The 22198-nt window shown below is 43.1% G+C and overlaps 1 protein-coding gene across 1 annotated transcript in view; it reads left to right on the plus strand.

Moving 5' to 3' along the window:
• SUSD1 (sushi domain containing 1) overlaps positions 1–22198 on the plus strand; it is an 83137-nt gene that overhangs the window by 10373 nt on the left and 50566 nt on the right. The window contains exons 6-10 of the mRNA XM_056848957.1: positions 1678–1830; positions 6154–6333; positions 7036–7215; positions 9129–9134; positions 17989–18162. Coding sequence (XP_056704935.1) covers positions 1678–1830; positions 6154–6333; positions 7036–7215; positions 9129–9134; positions 17989–18162 — 693 coding nt within the window. The remainder of the gene's footprint in view (positions 1–1677; positions 1831–6153; positions 6334–7035; positions 7216–9128; positions 9135–17988; positions 18163–22198) is intronic.

The following is a 22198-nucleotide window of genomic DNA, read 5'->3' on the forward strand; positions in this document are numbered from 1 at the left end:
GTGTCTCCAAAAAGACCACTTATAATAATAACAATGACAATAAAAGCAGAAATGTAGATGGGTCTTCACGGGCATAGACACAAAACGAATTGTATAACTTTCCCTTACCAGTCCCTTCCCTTTTTTCCTTTTCTGTACCTCTTTTGAGAGTGAATAAAATGAAACAAAAAACAAAAACATGCAACACACTAATAAACTGGTACTCTGGTTCAGCTATCAGTCTTGCTCCTTTCTCACAGGCTTGATGTGGGCTGACCGTATTTTTCAACAATAAAAATAAAAGCGCTTTATTAATGTAAAAAGGATTTTTTTACAGCGCAAACTGGACTGGTAGTGGTGGGTCCTTTGGTGACCTCACCAGTTGCCAAAGAGTCATCATCATGCATAGCCGGCTTCCGCTGCCAAAATACAGAATCGTTTTTCCTTGGCAGTCAGTCCTGGAGAGCAGCAGTTTGGACTGAACACAGAAAGAGCACTTTCAGATTGATCAGTCACTATGTATATGTCTCCCTCAACTGGTGTGAGGCGCATGTGCTTTGGCCTCCATTATGTGTCTGTCATGCAAAGTGTCCTCCGAATGAAGTATTTGTGCCTTCTCATCCAATTTATGTAAGAGAGAATGACTGAGGCTGTGGCTCAGTGGTAGAGCATCTGCTTGGCATGCAGAAGGTCCCTGGTTCAATCTCTGGAATCTCCAGTTAAAGGGACTGGGCAAGTAGGTGGTGTGAAAGACCTCTCTGCCTGAGACCCTGGGGAGCCGCTGCCGGTCTGAGTAGACTATACTGACTTTGATGAACCGAGGGTCAGATTCAGTATAAGGCAGCTTCATGTGTCCATGTGACTTAGACAAAGAGCCTGTGGTATAGGTTGAATATGAAGCCAAGCCTTTCCATTCCAAGCCTGGTGCTTTAATTGTGTGATGCCCTCCCACAACTCTCTTCACTGGCTTGACCTCTGCTTCCAAATCAAGCACAAATGCCTCCGTCCTTAATCTGAATGCTTTCCATGAATTTGTGCTACCCCTGTCTTTCTGCCCTTATCTCCTGACATGTCCCGGCATGACTTCCCTCTATGAACACATGAAGCTGCCTTATACTGATTCAGACCCTTGGTCCATCAAAGTCAGTATTGTCTACTCTGACCAGCAGTGGCTCTCCAGGGTCTCAGGCAGAGCTCTCTCACATCACCTACTTGCCTGGTCCTTTTAACTGGAGTTGCCGGGGATTGAACCGGGGACTCTCTGCATACCAAGCAGATGCCCTATCACTGAGCCACAGCCCCTCCCCTATCATTACTATCAGCAGTTATCTAAAAGTTTCCTGCTTCCTTTCTCTTTTGCCATCCCCTTTGCCTGAAACTCTGGTAAACATCTATGTGGTGCTATCCTTTTCATTTCTAAACTCACCTCTTCCGTGGAGTCTTTGGCTTAACTCCATAGTGCTCACTTCCCTATAGAAATTAAGTAGCTATAACTCCATTTGCTCCCTGACCTCTTACTCTGACCTCCCTTGTCCTTTCTTTTGAGGTCTCTTTCACTGTCAAAATTTAGATTGTGATCTTAGGACATAGACCTTCCTTTTTGGTGTATGTTACTCTGTGTACATTGCTGTAACAAGTAATAATAGTAGCCAGTGCTCCATAATAAAAGAATAATCACAATTGTATTGGACATTCCAGATATCAATGAATGTGAGGCATCGGACATCTGTGGCCTTGGAGGACTGTGTGTGAACATTGTGGGAAGCTATAAGTGCAACTGTGCTGAAGGATACAGGACAAAAAATGGAGTTGAAACATTCCATCTGCCTACAGATAGAATCTCATGTGAAGGTGAAAGATTGGAGCCTTGAATTAGTAGATCTCTTGCCTTTTACTACCAGAGATATCAGAAGAATGATACAGGACGCTTCTGCCCAGTTATTCTCTAAGTAATAAATTTTCTCCTGGCTTCCAGTGTTCTGGCTAACGAATGTAGCAAAGAGACTGGAATTATTTTATTTCTTGATACTTTGATTTAAAACTATCTCAGAGTAGACATGAGCCCCTGGAGTGCTGCTTCTGGTTGAAGCAAAATAACACTGGGCTAGATGGATTATGTGATAGTGGTAACTAACTTAACCTGTAGAACAGGATATGGCCAGCTCAAGCCTTGTTCTAGGGGAAGGCAGGTGCTCTGCCTGGGAGAGAAGGGCTGAAGTTCATTGCTAGAAAAGATGCTTAGTATGACTGTCTTAATAGCTAAGCAGTTCTCATCTGGCCCTCGAGTAAAGTCTTTGATGAAAGTTCCATTTCTGGTCCAAGGAAATTAGTACCTTGCGAAAGAGATCCTGTCTTTGGCCTTTTATGCAGGGACGTTTTCCCACGGTCATCCCCGCCGACTGCTTCAGGGCTTCCTTTTGATTATGGATGGCTTTTCCACCGTCAGAGGTCGCCTCGCTCTCCCCGTGCATTTTGCCCACCTTTTCCAGATTCTGGCTAAAACAGCATCTGGAAAACGGGCAAAATGCATGGGGAGAGCGAAGTGACCTCTGACTGGTAGAAAAGCCACCCATAATCCAAAGGAAGCCCCGAAGCAGTCAGCGGGGATGACCATGGGGAAACGTCCCTGCATAAAAGGTCTTTCTGTCATTCCTAAAATCTTGCTGCTTGAAATGGCAAATTATTGCCCTTAATTCTAAGTCCACCAGTAAAGGGATCTTCATGCCATTTTAAATGGCAAGCTGGAGACCATCACAAGCAGATCCATTGGAGTGTTAGAGTACAGCTGTAGTCTCCTATTGTTCCTAGTGATACCTCTTATGCTTTCTGCCTGCATTCATGTACCTGAAGCAGCTTCACAGAAACACAGCAAGATGAACAAGAGACAATAAAGGGCAAGTAAAAATAACCAAAATAAAACAAGATGTGGGCAGCAGCTACAACAACATAATTGTGGCGTAATTATCCACAATGACTATTTACAATAAGCCAAATAAGCAGTTGGATTTCGCTCCTGGGCTCATGTTGGGAGCCAACTGGATTTTGATGGGGCAGGCGCAATTAGAATATTTTTTCAGAAGTGATTCTTAACATCCTTTTCCAGCTTTATCCACAGGATTCCTTGGAAGAGTATTTTATTAAAATCGATGCATCTTAGAGTCAGACCTGCTTAGTTCCACCATTAGAACACTTTCATGGGCCTTCAAGCCATGAGGGTACACTGACTACTTGTATAATACTTGGCATTTTATGTAATATGTTTCAAGCTTAATAAACCTTACAGCGGCCCTGTAAGATACGCCCACTAATATCTTCATAACATAAGAGCGCTGTAAAGTAAAATATGCAGCAATAATGGTTAGATGTTATAATAACGAAGATTGTATTCATGTTTATTGAATTATTTAATTTATGTATGTAATTTATGGTCTGCCTTTCTCACTGAGACTCAAGGTGGATTAGGTTGATGCAGTCATTAGGATGGGACATCCAATAAGCAATGTAATCAAATTAGGGCGTAGAAATTAAAACCAAGTCAAAATCTGGAACAAAGCTAAAATAAAGCTTAAGTATTAACATTGCATATTAAATGATGTAGTAATGACATAATAAGATAATAGATACAGCAGCAGATAGTATACACAGTAGTATAGTTTACAGTCTCTCCCTTTATTAAAGCATTTGTCCTGAATCATCTCTGTTATAATAAAGCTCTATTGCCTTTGTAAATCTGGCTCTTTATAGTTACCTGTTGCCTGTTTCTAGCTTGTGCATGTGTGCCATCAAGTCAGAGCTGAATATGGCAACCCCGTGGGGTTTTCAAGGCCATGTTTCTAGCTTACAGGATGTTTAAAGATGGCATTTTAAACACTTGCACTGAGGTTACATGAGTAACCTTCCCTTGAGAGGGAACGAAGCTGATTGGTGAAGCCTGATAGTGTGCTGTTATTTGATATTCATTCACATATCCATGCTTATCACATTGTTGAAAATACCTCTAGCTATTTTAAGTTTACATTGAAATATGATTCATATTGAGCGGTTCACTCATTATGTAAACGGAATTCCATTTTTTCCTGATTGCTAGTAAAAACATAAGCTTGATTTCTGGAAAGCAAAATATTGGCTGCTAGAACTGTTTTATGAACTTTTCACAACAGAGGGAGAGCATGAAAGTCATTGTTCCTGCTCAAATTCAGACAAAATGTAGCTTACTCCCACAACCTGGTTCACTGTGCTTTGCTTTCTTATCCTTGCTTTTTTCAGGGGAGGGAGGGGAACCTTGAAGTACTTTGGTTTAACACATTGACAGTCCATGACATTAAAAAGAACTGAAAGCTGTTTACAAGTTTCTGTCACTCTCCCCCCTCAATAATATGCCTGTTTCAACAGTTGTCAAAAGGGGAAATATATAATCGTAGTAGCTGTGCTTTCAAGGAATATTTAAACCCATGACTCTAACATAGGGTCTTTTCCTTTTTATTGATTTATGTAACTAATAAAAGCAGACAATGCAAAGTTGAACATTTCCTGAGGTCAGTGGCCAGCGATTTAACCGTAACTCTCCACTGTAATATAAGATTATAAAGGATCAGAACATTTACAGATGTGAGAGTATAGTTATTTGAAAGCAATGTAAAAGATGGAAAGATTAAAATCTTAAATCCGTGCAATTTGTGTATGGCAGTGAGAGAATTATGCCGTTTTATTTAATTACTCTTAAGCATGGAATGGGATAATCATGGAGCAAATGGTTTGGGGGATGAATTGTTATTGCATCATGCTGCAAAACAGCTTTTAGGCTACCAGTGTTGGCCACATGAAGCAAGAATGACTTAGGGCCAAACTAGATGCGATGGTGTCCTTGTGGCCACCACAAGAACACCACTGCGATTTAAAAGAACTGCAAAGATCCAATCCTGATTGAGCCAGCAGTGCAGTGGCCTAAGACACTCTTGTTTCTCCCCATCCCCCCCCCCCCGGCATCTTATCACGTGCCAAAACGGCCACACTACTGCTCACGGCTATTTTGGCACTTGAAAAGAGGGAGGACAAGAGCGCAGCAGTGCAACTCTCACAGAATTTTTTTAAAAAAACTTTATTTTAAGTTTAGTTTATAATGATGATAATAACAACAACAAATAGAAATACAACCCTCAGAGGATTTTTAGATTACTTTAAAATGGCAAGGGCATCCTCCTGGCATAGGGTTGCAAACAACCTCCAGGTAGTAGCTGGAGATCTGCTATTACAGCTGATCTCCAGCCGATAGAGATCAGTTCCCCTGGAGAAAATGGCCGCTTTGGCAATTGGCCTCTATGGCATTGAAGTTCCTCCCCAAACCCTGCCCTCCTCAGGCCCCACCCACAAAACCTCCCGCCGGTGGGGAAGAGGGACCTGGCAACCCTATCCTGGCAGCCATGAGGTCTTTAGTTTACATCATAGAAATTGGTATTTTATAGACGAGTGAAATTGCACACTTGAAGTAATGCACCTTTGAGCCCAATACAAGTCTAAGCATTCATTTATAACCATTTTGCATTACATTTTTTTAGGTTTATACTAATTTTTTTTAAAGAGTCATCTTAGGGTTTTAACTGCACATTATATGGAACAACATAGATAGCCAATAATATACTTTAAAAAACTTTGGGAAGGAACAATTTTGACTGAAGAAGCAGGCATAGAGGGGTGCTTAACCCTTTTCCTTCCTGTTGTTTCTTTTATAATTACTCTGAAGTTGATTTTCCTTATTCTGGGGTTAAAGGTAAATATCTGTCCACTTTCTGAATTCAAGGAAAGGGGGAAACTTCTTGGAGAGTACAGTTTTAATTAGAAAAACAGCAAGCAGGGAAAAGAGTACATTTCTTTCCCTCCATTTCTCAATGCAAAATCACTCTTGCCAAACTGCTTTCTTTTTAAAAAAAATTCAGCATTGGGCTTCTTGCATATGCTTTTGAAAATGGTATTGTATTTGGTAAAATGTGAATGTAACAGTAAATGTGTGCTTGTAAACATGAATCAGAAGTACAAGCAGCTGGGATTGTCTTCAGTGTGCACTTTTAATCAAACCTGGAATTTCTGCCATATGATATGTGAACTGGGTCCTTTTTCTAAAAGAAATTGAATTTGCCTTTACAATGTCTCCCCCCCCCCATTTTCCCTTTGTTGCAGTTTTGGATTGTGGGAGTCCACCTTCTTTTCCAAATGCATATTTGGCTGTTGTCAATAAAACAACCTATGGAAACAAAGTCAAATATACTTGTCTGCCAGGGTATGGCATTGAAAGTGGAAACTGGACTTCAGTTTGTAATTCCAGAGAACAATGGGAAGGGGCCAACCTGGTGTGCAAAGGTAAAGAAAATACAGACGGTGTGTTCTCAAAGGGCCAATTCTTCTATATCCATGAGTTATATCCTCCTTTCAATAAGGGACATATAGCCACATTAAACTCTGTGTGCTGCAAGTCATATCCAAAGTAGAACACTGAACCAATAACAAGGGCTCTGGTATCTTGGAGTAGTTTTCCTCTAGTTTATTGATTCCAGGAACAGGCAGTAGCACAGTGCAGACGTTCTCTTGTAGTTCATAGGTTCAGCTCTACCCAAACATTCCTGCTATTTGTGGTACCATGCCTCTGTCTAGCTCTCCATGGTAAAACATTAAAGGTCAGTTCCCTCATTTTCCATTTTTTTTATGGGTAGCTATTGTATTGGAAGAAATCATACATGTTCATATTGTGTTGTTTCCTACCACTCTGTTCAGTACCTTCTTGCATTCAAGAGGTTCTTCCATCAGTGGAAGAGTCTTTTGCATTGAAAGAAGGTTTATTGGGCTGGGGGAATGTTATTGTGGAAATAAATCGTATCTAGATTATCTGATATCATTTTTGGTGGATCTGAACAAATTTTAATTTCAATATTTGAAAGGCAGCAGCTGCCTTAAATGTAGGAATTGAATACGTGAAGGGACTTGACAAGAGTTATTTTATCTCCTTATTAAAACTGGTGATGTGACTTTGCCCATTAACATTGGTATCTTTCTCTCTTCCGCTAGAAATAGATTGTGGAAAACCATTGCAGCTTCCAAATACAGACATTGTCTGGGATAACACCACAGCTTTAGGCAGCACAGTATACTATAAATGCAAGAAAGGATTACAGTCTGTTGGAGAACGTAATTTTTCACAATGTACAATATCTCAAAAATGGGAAAACATTACTTTTGAATGCAAAGGTAAATATATTATTTTTAAATCTCCCATTGAAATATTTATTATTTATTAATCAGCATAGCCTATAAATCATGTTTCTCTCCTGAATATTCCAAAAATTATTTCTTGTTGCAAAATACAATTGTTTATCTGTTCTTGTTTAAAATCACATTTTTAAAACAATCACATTTTTATCCCTCCCTTTCTCCATAGACCCCAAGAGAGTGCATATGGCTCTGCTCTCCTCTGTTTTATCTTCATAACAATTTTTTGAGGTAGATTAGGCTGAGAGATAGTGAATTATTACCTGCGGTTTCAGGGCAAGATGGGATATGAACCGAGGTCTTCCTAGTCTGAAACCATTGTTTCTGCTGGCTTCACAGGATATACATTGTTGTGGGGCTGGCATGCACGCTTTGCTCCTTCCTCTTTGCTTGGAAAATCCTGAACTGAGATTAATTTTTGTTATTGCAGATATATGAATGAAGGTTCGCAATTTAACTGGAGTAAATTACACCCCCCCAAACCCTGAAGTTTCCCTGGCATAGAATCCTAGTTTGGGGGAGGGATTAACTCTTGTTAATATGTGCATTTTGTTAACATTTATAAGTCATGGGTAACCAGAATGAGCTTCTAACTAGGATTCTCCATGCTACGAGGGAAGGGGGAAGTACACCAAGCCAAGCTTGTTCATGCTGAATGTTGGCTAGAAGTGAGCTCGGTGTCTGAGTAGTTAATTTGTTAAACTATACCCCTGCAAGAGGTTTGGTATCTCATCCATTCTAAGGACCGGTTCTCAGTTACATTTTCTATTCAGGTATGGAAACAGAGTATACAGTTGCAGGGGGCTCTTGTTACACCAATGTAGATTTCCGTACATACCTTTTGAGATCCTTGATGCAGGGCCCCAGGTCTTCTCTTATTGCTGTCTCAGACACACAAGCACAGGAGGCTGCCTTATACTGAGTCAGACCATGGATCTATCAAGGTCAGTCTTGTCTATGACTGGCAGGATCTCAGGTAGAGATTATTCACCTCACTTTTACTACACCCAGTCCTTTTTAACTAGAGTTACTGAGGACTGAACCTGGGAGACGCTGCATGCAAAGCAGATGCTCTGCCACTGAGCCACAGCCCTGTATGTACACTCTTCTCCATTTTGTACTTGGTATCCATTATTTTGTACTTCGGTATCCATGTCAGCTCCTTGAATTTTAAAGGACTCTTCTGAAATTTACTCACCTGCTTTTGCGCTTGACAAGAACCTGTCCCATGAACTTTAATTTCCATATGCTAATACAGAATGTAAACTGAGAATTCTCTCCCACAGATGTGGTTTAACCTCCCAAATACAGACTCTCTAGTACAGTGGTTCCCAAACTTTTCGGAACCAAACGCCCCCTGGTTCCACAAACTCAACCCCAGCGCTCCCTACCCTATCCTATAAAAAAACATGATTCAAAATAGGGGTTTGCATGACTCACCCTAAAGAAGACAATAACAATAAAACTTCAAAACAGTAACAATTAATTGCACATCTGTTCAAAATCAAATTAAAACTTTTTAGCCAAAATTTATTCAACAAAACTGATGAATCCAGTAATACCAGCTCTTCAAAGTCTGGGGGGAAATTCTGATAGTTTCCATCAAATTTGCCAGCATGGTGCCATAGCTTGATCTGAACAACACAGTTAAAGGGGCCCACCTCTGGCTCCCCCCTGCTGCCCTCTTGCCTCTTAGTGCCCCCCTAGGTAATCCCACCCCCCCAGGGGGTGGTACCACCCACTTTGGGAACCACTGCTCTAGTACTACTGAATATCAAAGGAACACCTTTTTTTGCCACTGGTGATGGGTAATAAAGTTGGCCATCAGAATGGATGGCTGCCTTCAGTTTGTCCAAATTCAGTATCCTTTCCTCTCATGCATGCACCCACAGAAGTATGTGGGAAGCATTGCCACCTGGTGTTGCCCTGTGTGGCTGCGCTGCAAATATAAATAGTGCAACCATTTGGGCATGGCCCATCACTTGGGTTTTTTGTGAGGATGCCAGCTGGGAAAGTCAGCCTTGCTCCATTGGTTAAAGCGGCTGCATAAGAGAGTACCATGTGGCATGATAGCCTGTGTGGTTTAGAAGTTAAAGAGTGTCGGTCTAGGATCTGGGAGACCCAGGTTCAAATCCCCACTCTGCCCTGGAAGCTTGCAGAGTGACCACTCACACACTATTAGCCTAACCTACACCACAGGGTTGTTTAGATGAAATGGAGGAGAAGAGAACGTTGGAATCAACCTTGGGTCCCCATTGGAGAACGATGGGATATAAATAAAAGAAATGAAATGAATGTGGCAGAGGGTCCTGTGTGGCTTCTTCTGTACTGTGTGAAGCAGGTCTTATGTGTCTTTTTCATCACCAAGCACGAAAATTTGTAGACGGTTATGATCCAGATAAGTACTTTAGGCTTCCTCATGGGATTTGACTTACACAGTGTTTTTTTTTTTTATTTAAACTTTTATTCCTGTTCAGCCGCAATTTGTTTTACAGTTAACCACCTGTAATTACATAGATTTACTTTCTGTGAACTATAATAGCTTCTAATGCTGCTTCACTCTGGTAAAATCTCTCTTCCTCCATTTTAGCTATTGAGAGTTGGCCTTACGGTGGATTAAAAGATCCAGGAGTGGTTGAAATGACTAAATGGCCGCCCACATCTTCCAAAGGTGAGTGCCTCTCCCCTCCCTCGAGGCAATTTTAAGAAGGTAGATATTGAGATGCCACATGGAATTAATGGCTTGCAGTTGTTGTACTTTTTTAATGTATAATTTTTTTTTTTTTAATGGAGCAAAAGGGTAATGAAAATACAGGAAGGGATGACATTCGAAAAATAGAACAATTCAGATAATGGAAAAAGAAGAAGAAGAAGAGTTGGTTTTTATATGACGACTTTCTCTGCCACTTAAGAAAGACTCAAACCAGCTTACAATCACCTTCTCTTCTCTGAGGATCAGAGGACATCTTACGAGCGGGTGTTTCCATTCCTATGCTCAGGATAGGCAGAATCTCAAATTTTTTCAACTTCCTGTCCTGTGCCGGAAACGCCCTCCCAGTTCTATTCCTGCCTCAGAGGGAAAAGCAGCTTCGAAGTGCGCTCCGCAGCTAAGTTTTGAATCAAAAACCTTTCTCTATCCTTTGTTCTCCTGCTCTTACTAATCCTAAAGCCCCTATTCGGTCGTACGTCAGTCTGTGACCTTAGTCTGTTTATTCCCACTCCGTCTCTGCCCCTGTCTTCTCTTTCCTCCTGTGCCTATCCATTTGTTCCCCTCACGGAGGAAAATGGCAGCAATTGAGGAACAGTCCGGAGAGGAGCTCCTCTTGGGTGATGACCACGGAGCTCTTGCCTTCTCGCTGAAATAAAGCGGCCGAGGCGAGCGAGGAAAAAGCGCGGCGGCGGCAGGGGTTCGCGGCGGCAGCGACGCGGCAGAAGCGAAAACTAAAGGACGCCGAGGGAAAAAATGAAACAGCCACACGCAGAGAAAATGGCTGCCGAACCTCCCCGTCCCTAGAAGGTGACGAGTGTGAGAGAGATCAACCAATCCATAATGTTGGCTCCACGGGAGACTCTACTACGGCCGTCTGAACCGGTACAGTACAATCCTCTTTTTCCCTTTTAACGGCGGGGGGGGGGGGGGAGCAAGCGGACAAGGGATGTTAGAGCTAATGCGCAGGGCTCTGCTCGAGGAATTCGCCCTACTGGGTGAAGTGTCTTCCAGGGGCCCCTCGAGTTCAAGGGCTTCTTCTCCCTCCAGAAGCTCGGTAAGATCAGAGCCTGCAGCCCAAGGCCCCAGCACTGCCTGGCCAACTAAGGCGGCCAAGAAGGCCCAGCCACCCCACCTTACCAAGGCTACTTCTCAGAATCTCTCTTCTGGAGAAGAAGAAGAGAGAGAGGAAGGGGAATTCTCCGAAGAGGAGCAAGAAGGGGGGGAGCAAGGCCAGGATCCTCATCCACATTTGTTTGCTGGGGAGGATTACCAGTCTTTTCTGTGTAAGGTTATGTCAGCCCTTGATCTTCACGAGGATGAAGACACTGAAGCTATCAAGAGCAAGGTGAAATTTAGGGGCTCTAAAGAGTTTTTTTACTAGGCTGCAGTCTAAGTCATGTTCAATTCCCTTTCTAGAATATTTTGAGGACCTGGTAAAATCAGAATGGCAGAAACAGATACCAGCCTCTGTTAAAAAATTATACACCTTGGAGCCTAGAGCCATGACACTGTTACAGGTGCCATTGGTGGAAGCCCCCGTGACAGACCTCCAGTCCTCGGGTTTAATTTCAGAGGATGGAGCAGACAGTATAAAAGATACCCTTGATTGATTACGCTGCCAAAAAGGCACACGAAGCTGCCACTTTATCCATCCAGGCATCAGCCACGGCTGCTCTAGTGGCAAGAGCCAGCATCATGTGGATTAGAAAAATTATTGAATTACTTCCACCAGATAATAAAAGAATTTTAGATGGACTTAAGCGCCTTTTAAAGGCTTCTAACTTCATGGCAGGTGCTACACTGGATTCCTTGTCATTCACAGCTAGGTCCTTGGCGCTGTCATCCTCCGCTGTCAGGAGGGCCGCTTGGATCAGATCCTGGTCGGCTGACTGCGGTTCAAAGGCCATACTCCTTGGGTATCCATTTGAAGATGGTCGCTTGTTCGGCCCAAAACTTTATGACATCCTTGTGGAAACCAAGGACAAAAAGAAAGCCTTGCCCAAGTACATCAAGAAGGATGGGAAACCATCCTTCTCGTATTCCTTTCGTCCCTTTAGAACATCCCACTTCATGGCGAGTCCTAGGTCAGATGGAAGGAGAACTTCTTGGAACTCTGGACGGGGATCCTTTAGACGGGGATCCAGATTTGGCAAGGGCTCCCAGTTCAGTGGTCAGGGAGCAGACAAATCAACAAGATTTGGGGACAAACAGAGTAAGCAATGACTCCAGCCCGGCCCCAGTGGGGGGGAGGTTACAGTTCTTCGCAGCAGTCTGGGCCTCCTCAACAACAGACAACTGGACCCGTAAACTCATTTGTCAGGGTTAAAAATAGAATTTCAAAATTTCCCCCCAAATCGTTATTTAGTCTCCCCGGTCTCTCGCAATCAAGAGAAGGCACTTCGAACGCAAAGAGCAGTTCAACACCTGCTGGATATTCAAGCCATAGAATGCATTCCAGACTTAGAACGGCGCACCGGGGTCTACTCTTTCTTCTTTGCGGTGCCAAAACGAAACGGAGACTGGAGGGCCATTCTGGATCTGAAATTTCTCAACCACTTTGTCCACAAGAAACACTTCAGAATGGAAACACTCCAGTCCATAGTGGAAGCACTTCGTCCACAAGCGTACTTAACATCTATAGACCTGACAGAAGCGTATCTGCACATCATGATACACCCGTCCCATCGCAAGTACCTTCGATTCACTCATGGGCACCTACATCTACAGTTCCGTGCCTTACCTTTCGGACTTACCTCAGCTCTGAGAGTCTTCTCCAAGGTCCTGGTCAACCTTGTGGCGATCTTGAGAGAACAGGGGATTCACATCTTCCCCTATCTGGACGGCATCCTAGTGAGTGCCCCGTCGGAACTGATAGCGCGACAGCACACAGAGAAAGTCATTCAAACCTTGTCTCAACACGGCTTTATTGTAAACATGTCACCTCACCTACCCAGTCGATTCATCATCTGGGAGCCATCATAGACACGGTGCAGAACAAAATGTTTCTTCCATGAGACAAGATCGTCGCTTTACAGACCTTGACCAGAGCCACCAAATCTTCGAAATCGACAGGTCTTTCGTCCCTAGTCAGGCTCCAGGGTCTCATGGTGGCTTGCATAGGCCTAGTTCCGTGGACAGGGTTGCACATGAGGGCCCTTCGATGGTTCTTGAAACCTTACCAAATGCAAATAATTCAGAAAAAGAATCCACGCTTTACTCTCACGGCACAAGTCAGGGACAGCCTTCAGTGGTGGACCAGGAAGGCCAACCTCTCCAAAGGTCTCCCGTACATCATGGACTCGCCGATTCAATTGTTCACAGATGCGAGCCTAGAGGGATGGGAGGCAACCCTCCAGCATCACATTGCCCAGGGTCAGTGGACTCAGTCAGAAACCCGCCTGCACATTAACAGTCCATTCACAGAGCCCTCCTCCATTTCCAACCACTAGTCGAGGGACAGCATATTTTGGTGAGAACGGACAATGTCTCTGCCAAAGCTCACCTAAAACAGACAAGGAGGGTCTCGTTCCTCCTCCCTCCACTTGGAATCCCTACTCATTCTCACATGGGCGGAAGATCACCTTGCCTCCATAAGGGCAGAACACATCAAGGGTGTTCTAAACTTACAAGCAGACTGGCTGAGCAGACAGCAGGTGGACGAAGGAGAGTGGACCCTGAGCAGGGATGTCTTTTATCTCGTCTACGTGAGATTCAGACGTCCGACAGTGGACCTCTTCGCCACATCACAAAACCGACAGCTAAGAAGTTTTTTCTCGAGGTTCATGCACCCCGAGGTGGAAGGGGTAGATGCCCTAGAAACCCCTAGGCCAAAGGAGAAGCTTTATGCCTTTCCACCTCTCCCGATATTGCCCAAAGTTCTCAGGAAAATTCGGAAGGAAATGGCTCACGTCGTGTTGATCGCACCTCACTGGCCCATGCGCCCTTGGTTCCCTGCGTTACAGGAACTGTCCACCCAACAACCATGGGAACTACCAGTGACAGAGGACCTTCTCCACCAAGGACCCATCCTGCATCCGGCCCCGACATGGCTAAAACTGACCGCCTGGGACTTGAAAGGCAACGGATGCTGAGCTTAGGTTACTCCGCTGAAGTGGTATCCACCATGTTGGAGGCCAGAAAATTATCGACCAAACACATTTATAATTTTACTTGGAAGGCCTTCGTCCGCTGGTGTAGCAGGAAACATCTGGACCCTCTGACCATCTCAACGGTGAGCCTCCTAAACTTTCTACAGGATGGTTTACACCTGCGCTTAAAGGCATCCACTCTGCGTAGGCAAGTGGCAGCTATAGCCACCATGATTACCCATCTTGATGGATATGTCACTACTCAACATCCCCACATCACTACCTTTGTAAAGGGAGTCACTTACCTGTCTCCTCTGACACTGCATAGATTTCCTACATGGCGTCTAAATGTGGTATTGAAGGCCTTGACAAAGACACCCTTTGAACCATTAAAAGAGGTGCCACTTTCCATCCTGCGCATGAAGGTTCTTTTTCTGGTTGCAGTGACTTCAGCCAGAAGGATTTCGGAATTATGGGCACTTTCATCTAGAGACAGTCTTTGCATATTCCACGCAGACAAAGTTGTCCTTCAGCCGGACCCAACCTTCATACCAAAAGTGAATACAGACTTTCACAAACAACAAGAGTTGGTACCACCTTCTTTTTGTCTAAATCCACAACATCCAAAAGAGAAAAATTGGCACACCTTGGATGTCAGAAGAGCACTCCAAATTTATCTGAAACGCACAAAACCCTTCAGGCGCTCGGAGGCTCTCTTCATATCCATCTCACCCCCGAATAAGGGTCTCAAGATGTCAAACCCTTCAGTGAACAAGTGCATCAAGCAATGCATACAACTTTGCTATCAACACGCTCGCGTTCCCTGCCCGCAGGGAATAACAGCACACTCAGTACGTAGTGTGGCAACCTCTGCAGCCTTTGACACGCAAGCTTCGGTGGAGGAAATCTGCAAGGCGGCCACGTGGACGAGCCCGTCCTTCTTCGTGAGACACTACAGAATCAATGCTTATGCATCTGCAGACCCGTCATTTGGAAGAAGAGTCCTACAGCAGCTGGCGAATGATGCTTGACCCCACCCAGAAGTAACAGCTCTTGAAAATCCCGCTCGTAAGATGTCCTCTGATCCTCAGAGAAGAGAACGGAGCCTTGGCTTACCTGTGAGGGCTCCTTCTTCTCTGAGGGAAGAGGACATCTTGCCCGCCCAGGGCGAAGACAGAACGCCGGTCAAGCACCAAAGAGAAGTGTAATACGAATCTCGCCACTGCAGCCATTCACTCCTTCCCTGATGTTCTTTCCTAAATTTTAACATTTCACGTTGTATATGTTGATTCTGGTTATGCAATCGTTAATCAGTTCTTGTCAGCGTTGTTTTTAACGCTTGTTCGTTGTACTGCATGCTATATGTTATATGTGCTTTCTGTCCCTTTATTCTACTCTGGAAGTCCTCGAACTGGGAGGGCGTTTCCGGCACAGGACAGGAATTTGAAAAAATTTGAGATCCTGCCTATCCCTGAGCATAGGAACGGAAACACCCGCTCGTAAGATGTCCTCTTCCCTCAGAGAAGAAGGAGCCCTCACAGGTTAGCCAAGGCTCCGCTCCCCTCCCCACAACAGACACCCTGGGAGGTAGGTGGGGCTGAGAGAGCTCTAACAGCTGTGACTTGCCCAAGGACACCCAGCTGGCTTCGTGTGTAGGAGTGGGGAATCAAACCCAGCTCTCCAGATCAGAGTCTACTGCTCCAAACTACCGCTCTTAACCACCACTCTTAAAATTACTTAGAATCATAGTTGGAAGGGACCACCAGGGCCATCAAGTCCAACCCCCTGCACAATGCAGGAAATTCACAACTACCTCCCCCCTCCACACCCCTAGTGACCAGAAGATGGCCAAGATGCCCTCCCTCTCATCATCTGCCTAAGGTCACAGAATCAGCATTGCTGACAGATGGCCATCTAGCCTCTTCTTAAAAACCTCCAGGAAAGGAGAGCTTACCACCTCCCGAGGAAGCCTGTTCCACTGAGGAACTGCTCTAACTGTTAGAAAATTCTTCCTAACGTCTAAACGGAAACTCTTCTGATTTAATTTCAACCCGTTGGTTCTGGTCCGACTTTCTTGAGCAACAGAAAACAACTCGGCACCCTCCTCTATATGACAGCCCTTCAAGTACTTGAACATGGTTATCATATCCCCTCTCAGTCTTCTCCTCTTCAGGCTAAACATACCCAGCTCCTTCAACCTTTCCTCATAGGACTTGGTCTCCAGACCCCTCACCATCTTTGTTGCCCTTCTCTGGACACGTTCCAGCTTGTCTACATCTTTCTTAAATTGTGGTGCCCAAAACTGAACACAGTACTCTAGTTGAGGTCTAACCAGAGCAGAGTAAAGCGATACCATCACTTCGTGTGATCTGGACACTATACTTCTGTTGATGCAGCCCAAGACTGCATTTGCCTTTTTAGTCACAGAATCACACTGCTGAGTCATGTTCAGTGTTTGGTCTACTAAGACCCCAAGATCCTTTTCACACACATTACTGCTCAAACAAGTCTCCCCCATCGTATTATTATGCATTTGATTTTTCCTACCCAAATGCAGAACTTTACATTTGTCTTTGTTGAAGTGCATTTTATTAGTTCTAGCCCATTTCTCCAGCCTTATATGCTTATATGCATTGATGTTACATGGCTGTATGGCCTACATAAGTCAACACAGTTTACCCAACACAGAACTATAGTTTATAGAAATATCAAGATTTTGTTGATTCTAGTTGTTGTACTTTTTATCTGGCTCATTTTCATACGGCTGTCCATTAGTGAAAGAATTGTACAGTTGATTAATCGCCCTCTTTTTAATCAAGTTGATTAATTAAAATCTCAAAATAGTATCAAAATCTAAATGTCAAGTGCAATTTTGAGATAGCTTAGAATTAATAAACAGAAACTATCACTCGTGCTCAGAACAAATATTTTCAGTGTATTTAAATGGCTGTATTGCAGTATAGCACAGTCAGAATGACTTAAAAATAAACAAATGTTTCAGTTTAATGGGTTAAAATTTCCCCTCATTGATTCCAGTTAACCCCTGCAAATTAATGATCTGAAATTCTCATCCTGCAGTTAACATTTATAACAATGTATAGCTTACAGTTGCCCTGACCTGGATGGCCCAGGCTAGCCTGATCTCGTCAGATCTCAGAAGCTAAGCAGGGTCAGCCCTGGTTAGTATTTGGATGGGAGACCACCAAGGAATACCAGGGTTGCTGTGCAGAGGAAGGCACTGGCAAACCACCTCTGTTCGTCTCTTGCCATGAAAACCCCCAAAAGGGGTCGCCATAAGTCAGCTGCGACTTGATGGCACTTTACACACACACACAGCATACAGTTACATAATATTTATGGTTATATGTAAGATTTTTATTGTGGGTGGTGTTTGCTGCATTGAGACTCCAGCTGGAGGGAAAGGCAGGTTACAATTGTTATGGAGCAAACAGTATAAATCACAAGCATTCCATTCCAGAAGTTATATGTGCACGGTGATCGACGCTAGTCCACAATGTTGACAATGTTCACACCAGGGAAATGCTCTAGCAGTCACCCACAATGAGTGCTAGAACGTCGCACCAGTGTGATGCTGGCAGTTCTGGGCTGTGCTGGAAGTGACATCGTGTGGTGACAAAGGATCTCCCTTCTTCGCAGTAAATACCTGCATCCCCCCATTTCCTGCTGGTTGCCATGCCATGACTGGCAACTCTACTCATGAATGCATTTTTCAAAACAGTAGCATGCATGATAGTCTAGATTACTGCTAACTGTTTGAATGTCTAGCATCCTAATATTGGGGAACATAATCTCACAGGCATTAGAGGGCCACGACTAATGAAGGACCACTTGCTGTGGACCACAGTATGAGAATCCATTCCTATGAAATGTTATACAATCTGATGCCAACAAATGTATTTTTGAACAAAGTTTTTAAATCTTGTTTTGAACTAGATTGTGGACGCCCTCCTTTAATACCTGACTCTGAAATGAAATGGGATAAGACCTCTCAGCTGGGTAGTGTTGTGGAGTACAAATGCAGCAAAGGTTTCTATGCCACAAGCCCGAAAACCCTTTCTCACTGTACCCGTCATGGATCATGGGAATTCCTGGATCTAAGATGTAAAAGTAAGCATATGACAAAATATTCATTTAAGACAATTATAAGCCTTTTAGGGGCATTTATTATGTGGTATTATTGACAGTTTTTCTCCCTTTTACAAGCAAATGTGAGATTTTTCAGAAGCTGGTTGCTTGAATCAATTGTGGAAATTTGTTTAATTGGAATTATTGATTAGTTGACTGAATTGTTGGTATATATTGATTCATTGTTGGCAGAGTAATCAACTAATTGATTGAATTTATTGATTCACTTTGGCATGATTCACCTGCATATCTAGCGCTGAAGAAAAAAGCCCACTTCCACTGTCTCTTATGAAGTATGGTGTGAGTCTTTTGTTTTGCTACTAGTATGCGTGGATCAGGAAATTGCCATGTGCCACAGCAGTCTGATTTGTGTATTTGTGGCAAGAGAAGCACATGCACTGAATTTCCTATAAGACAGTATACCTTATTTTTTTAAAAATCCAAGAATTTTGTTTACATACAATTCAGCCCTATTGCAGCACTACAAATATGTCACACTACCTCCCCCCATTCTACACCCAATACAATCATATTTCTTCACAAAAGGAGAATAGAATTCTATACAAAATATGGAAAGTGATCAAATTTACATCACATCTTGCTTTGTGTAGTCCATTTTGCAGTGTTATTGATTTGCATAATTTATTCCACTAGCAATGGGAATGCTCTGATCACTGGAAACCTTATTCAGCAACATCTCTGGTTTCTTAGATTTTAGCAGGCATTGTTTTCACACATTCACAATCAGAAGGAGTTTTCTTTTTTAGCAGAACAAGTTATCAGGAAGTTAAATTCGATGCCCAGTGCTATGTTCTTCATTATTTTATGCACCGCAAAATTGCAACAGTCACTAGATACTTGGGACTTAATGGGGAGGTAAGTCCCACTGATTTTTGGGGCTTCTAAGAAAACATTCATAGAATTGGGCTTCCCTTGTCATGCGTGGAAATACCACTGAAGCAGTTTTGTCCATAGAGAATATACAAGAATTAACAGAATCAACTTGAACCTTTGTCTACAAATTGACAGGTTGTTCATTCTATTAAGTCTGCCTTTGCCTGTGGGAAAGGGCCATACCTAGAGTGTTGCAGTAAAGAATGTTTACAGCATGTTCCCTAAGCTGCTCTCATAATTAGAAAGGCATTTTAAGGAAGAGTTCAATATCCTCCTGTTTCATTGTTATGTTTGCAGTTCTCTTTAGTGGCCCCAAAGGATCTTCATATTGAACAAAATTTCTTGTTTCAATTGCTGTATCTGTGATGTAATGTAACATTGCCTTTAGATTAATACAGATTAATATAAAAGGTCTGTGTATCTCAATTTTTGGAAAACTTATTCTTCTTCACAGAACTAGTTGTACAAGATATCTGAACATTTTCCCTTTATGACTGAACAGACAACCAAGTCTTAATTAAAATGGCAGGAAAAAGTCAATAAACCTCCCTGCAGAATATGGCTAAGAGCTACAGTATTGAGCAGAGTGTTCTGTAGGCTTTAACTTCCCTTTCAAGTGGTGCCCTCTGAAAAGTGCTCCTCCAACTTGGAAGATACTACCGAATGGTGCTCTATGAGGTGTAAGGGAAAGGCAACCCCCCCACCCCCATATGCAACCGGGCAAATTCAGAGAGGATCAGGCTATCGGCACCTGTTAGCCATGGTAACTCTGTCTCCAGAGTAGCCTCTTAATAAGCATCACTCGGGCAGTCGGTTGCCTTTGAGACCTGCTCATGGGCCTCCAGAAGCAGCTGGTTGGCCAATCTTGTTAAAAAGGTGCTGGATTAGATAGACATTTAGTCTGATCCAGAAGGACTCTTGTTCTTGCATTCGTTCTGCTCCCTGGATCCCAGCTTGTGTTCTTTGGCAAACTAATCCCATTTCCCCTCTGTGTTGCTTACATTGATTGCCCCAAAGCCTCTTTATTCGCCCTTTCAGGTAGCTAGAAATATGGATAGTGGGATAATTACATTTAAAAACTGTACTGTAAAAAAATAATTACACATATAAGGTTTAATTTTTTGTGCTTCTTGAAAATGGTGGGCAATATCCTGACATCTGGGTGCAGAAGGCACACGGGTTGTTCCCATGTTCCTCTTTGTTCTTTGCTGCAGCTCTTTCCAGCATCTCAAAAGATCTTCATAGGGTTGCAAGATCCATTCAGAGGAACAGCAGTTTGGGTCAGGGGGTTGAAATAATGAGGGACAAGGGGGAGAAAATGCCCCCTCCTCTCAATGGCATTGCACTTTGGGAACAGGAAGGAAGTGCTATTTCACCTCCTTATCCCTCCTTGCTCTAGCCTCCCCAAGCTGTGAGGCCGTTCCTTGATGTGGGTCCCACAACTGGGGAAATAATCTTTCCGGGAGTCAAAAAGAGCAATAGCCGTGAAAAGACCATGAAAAAGCAGAGTGGTAGGATACCGGCCCAGGGTAAATAAAATAAGTAAAAAACATAAAAGCCAGATTTTTTTTTTAAAAAAACACACACATTACAATCTGCAAAAACTGAAGAGAAATCAAACTTGTCAAACTCGCCTTGCATAACATATGCTTTATTGTAGAACTCTCATGATGTAAAAAAACACACACAGCCTTTGTCCCACCTTTGACTGGTGAAAGAGGTTTTGCAAGACTGCTGTATCAAAATAAGCTGTAAGATGAGCAAGCACACCAGGAACAATGAAGCTTCTTTCAAAATGCTCTCAGCACTATGAGAAAAAATATATATCCCCTGTCTCTAGCCTTAAAGCTTGCTTCGCTGACTCTGTCTCATGCCAGATACTGGTATGTCTGATGGCCATAGGCGTTGCATCTCAGCATGCTCAAATACAATAGGTCATGTTGTGTACAAGCAAGTGCATGCTTGTGCTGCTTTTGCCCACTGTTGCCATCATAACCTGGTAACCTATGGCATATCTTTTCAAAATATGAGTACATGAAGAAAATGATCATCAGTGATTATGTAATATGTTGTTTCACAGTAAAATGTGTGATGAGTAAAGGACAATTAAAACAACAACAACAGACCACTGAAGCCAGGAGCCATAGGGCTAGTGCAGATGGGTAATTAGTCAGCTCGAGGTGAATGTGATTAGTTTGTATAAGTTAATAAATTTAGTTCTAGTCTCCCTCACACAACCCCCCCTGCAAATCCCCAAGACTATGAATGAATTTCTGTGCACCCATGATCTGCATTCAGCAGATGAGGTATCCAAAGCCAACTTCTGCATCAGTGTGTGTGTATGGAAAGTGTTCCTTATTAACTTTGTACTGTCACCAAAACTCAGCTGAACTGTGTGAGGTCCATGTGTAATTTACAAAAAGGTATTATGCAGCATGGGGATGTGAAATGGTACAGTATAGCCTGATCTCATCAGATCTCAACAGCTAAGCAGGGTTGGTACTTGGATGGCAGAACACCAAGGAACACTTTGCAGAGGAAGGCAATGGCAAACCACCTGTGCCTTGAAAACCCTATGGGGTCACCATAAGCTGCTACTTGACTGCACTTTACACACACATTATGCACGATGGTTAAATAAAAGCTGAAAAATCTGTCCACAGCGTACAGGTGAGTTCAAAAAAATCAATACTGCACTACTGCAACAAAATTAATGCTCACCCTTAAATACCGGTAGTTAATAAGATAGTGAATACAATATTTTTGATTAATACCTCTTGGGAATGGTTGGGACATAGCGCATTATAAGAAAAGCACCACACCTTAAGGCACAGTACCTAACTACAGTGAGGGAAAAAAGTATTTGATCCCCTGATAAATTTGCCCGTTTGCCCTCTAATGAAGAAATGACCAGTCCATAATTTTAATGGTAGGTCTATTGTAGCTGTGAGAAACAGAATAACAACAGGAAAAACCCCAGAAACCCAGAAGACAAAAGTCAGAGATTGATGTGCATTATAATGAGTGAAATAAGTATTTGATCCCCTATCAACCAGCCAGATTTGATCCCCTATCAACCAGCCAGACTGGGCTACAGACTGGACTAGGCTACAAGACTACTTGA

Source organism: Euleptes europaea, chromosome 4 (assembly GCF_029931775.1).
Source record: "Euleptes europaea isolate rEulEur1 chromosome 4, rEulEur1.hap1, whole genome shotgun sequence".
Taxonomy (NCBI): domain Eukaryota; kingdom Metazoa; phylum Chordata; class Lepidosauria; order Squamata; family Sphaerodactylidae; genus Euleptes; species Euleptes europaea.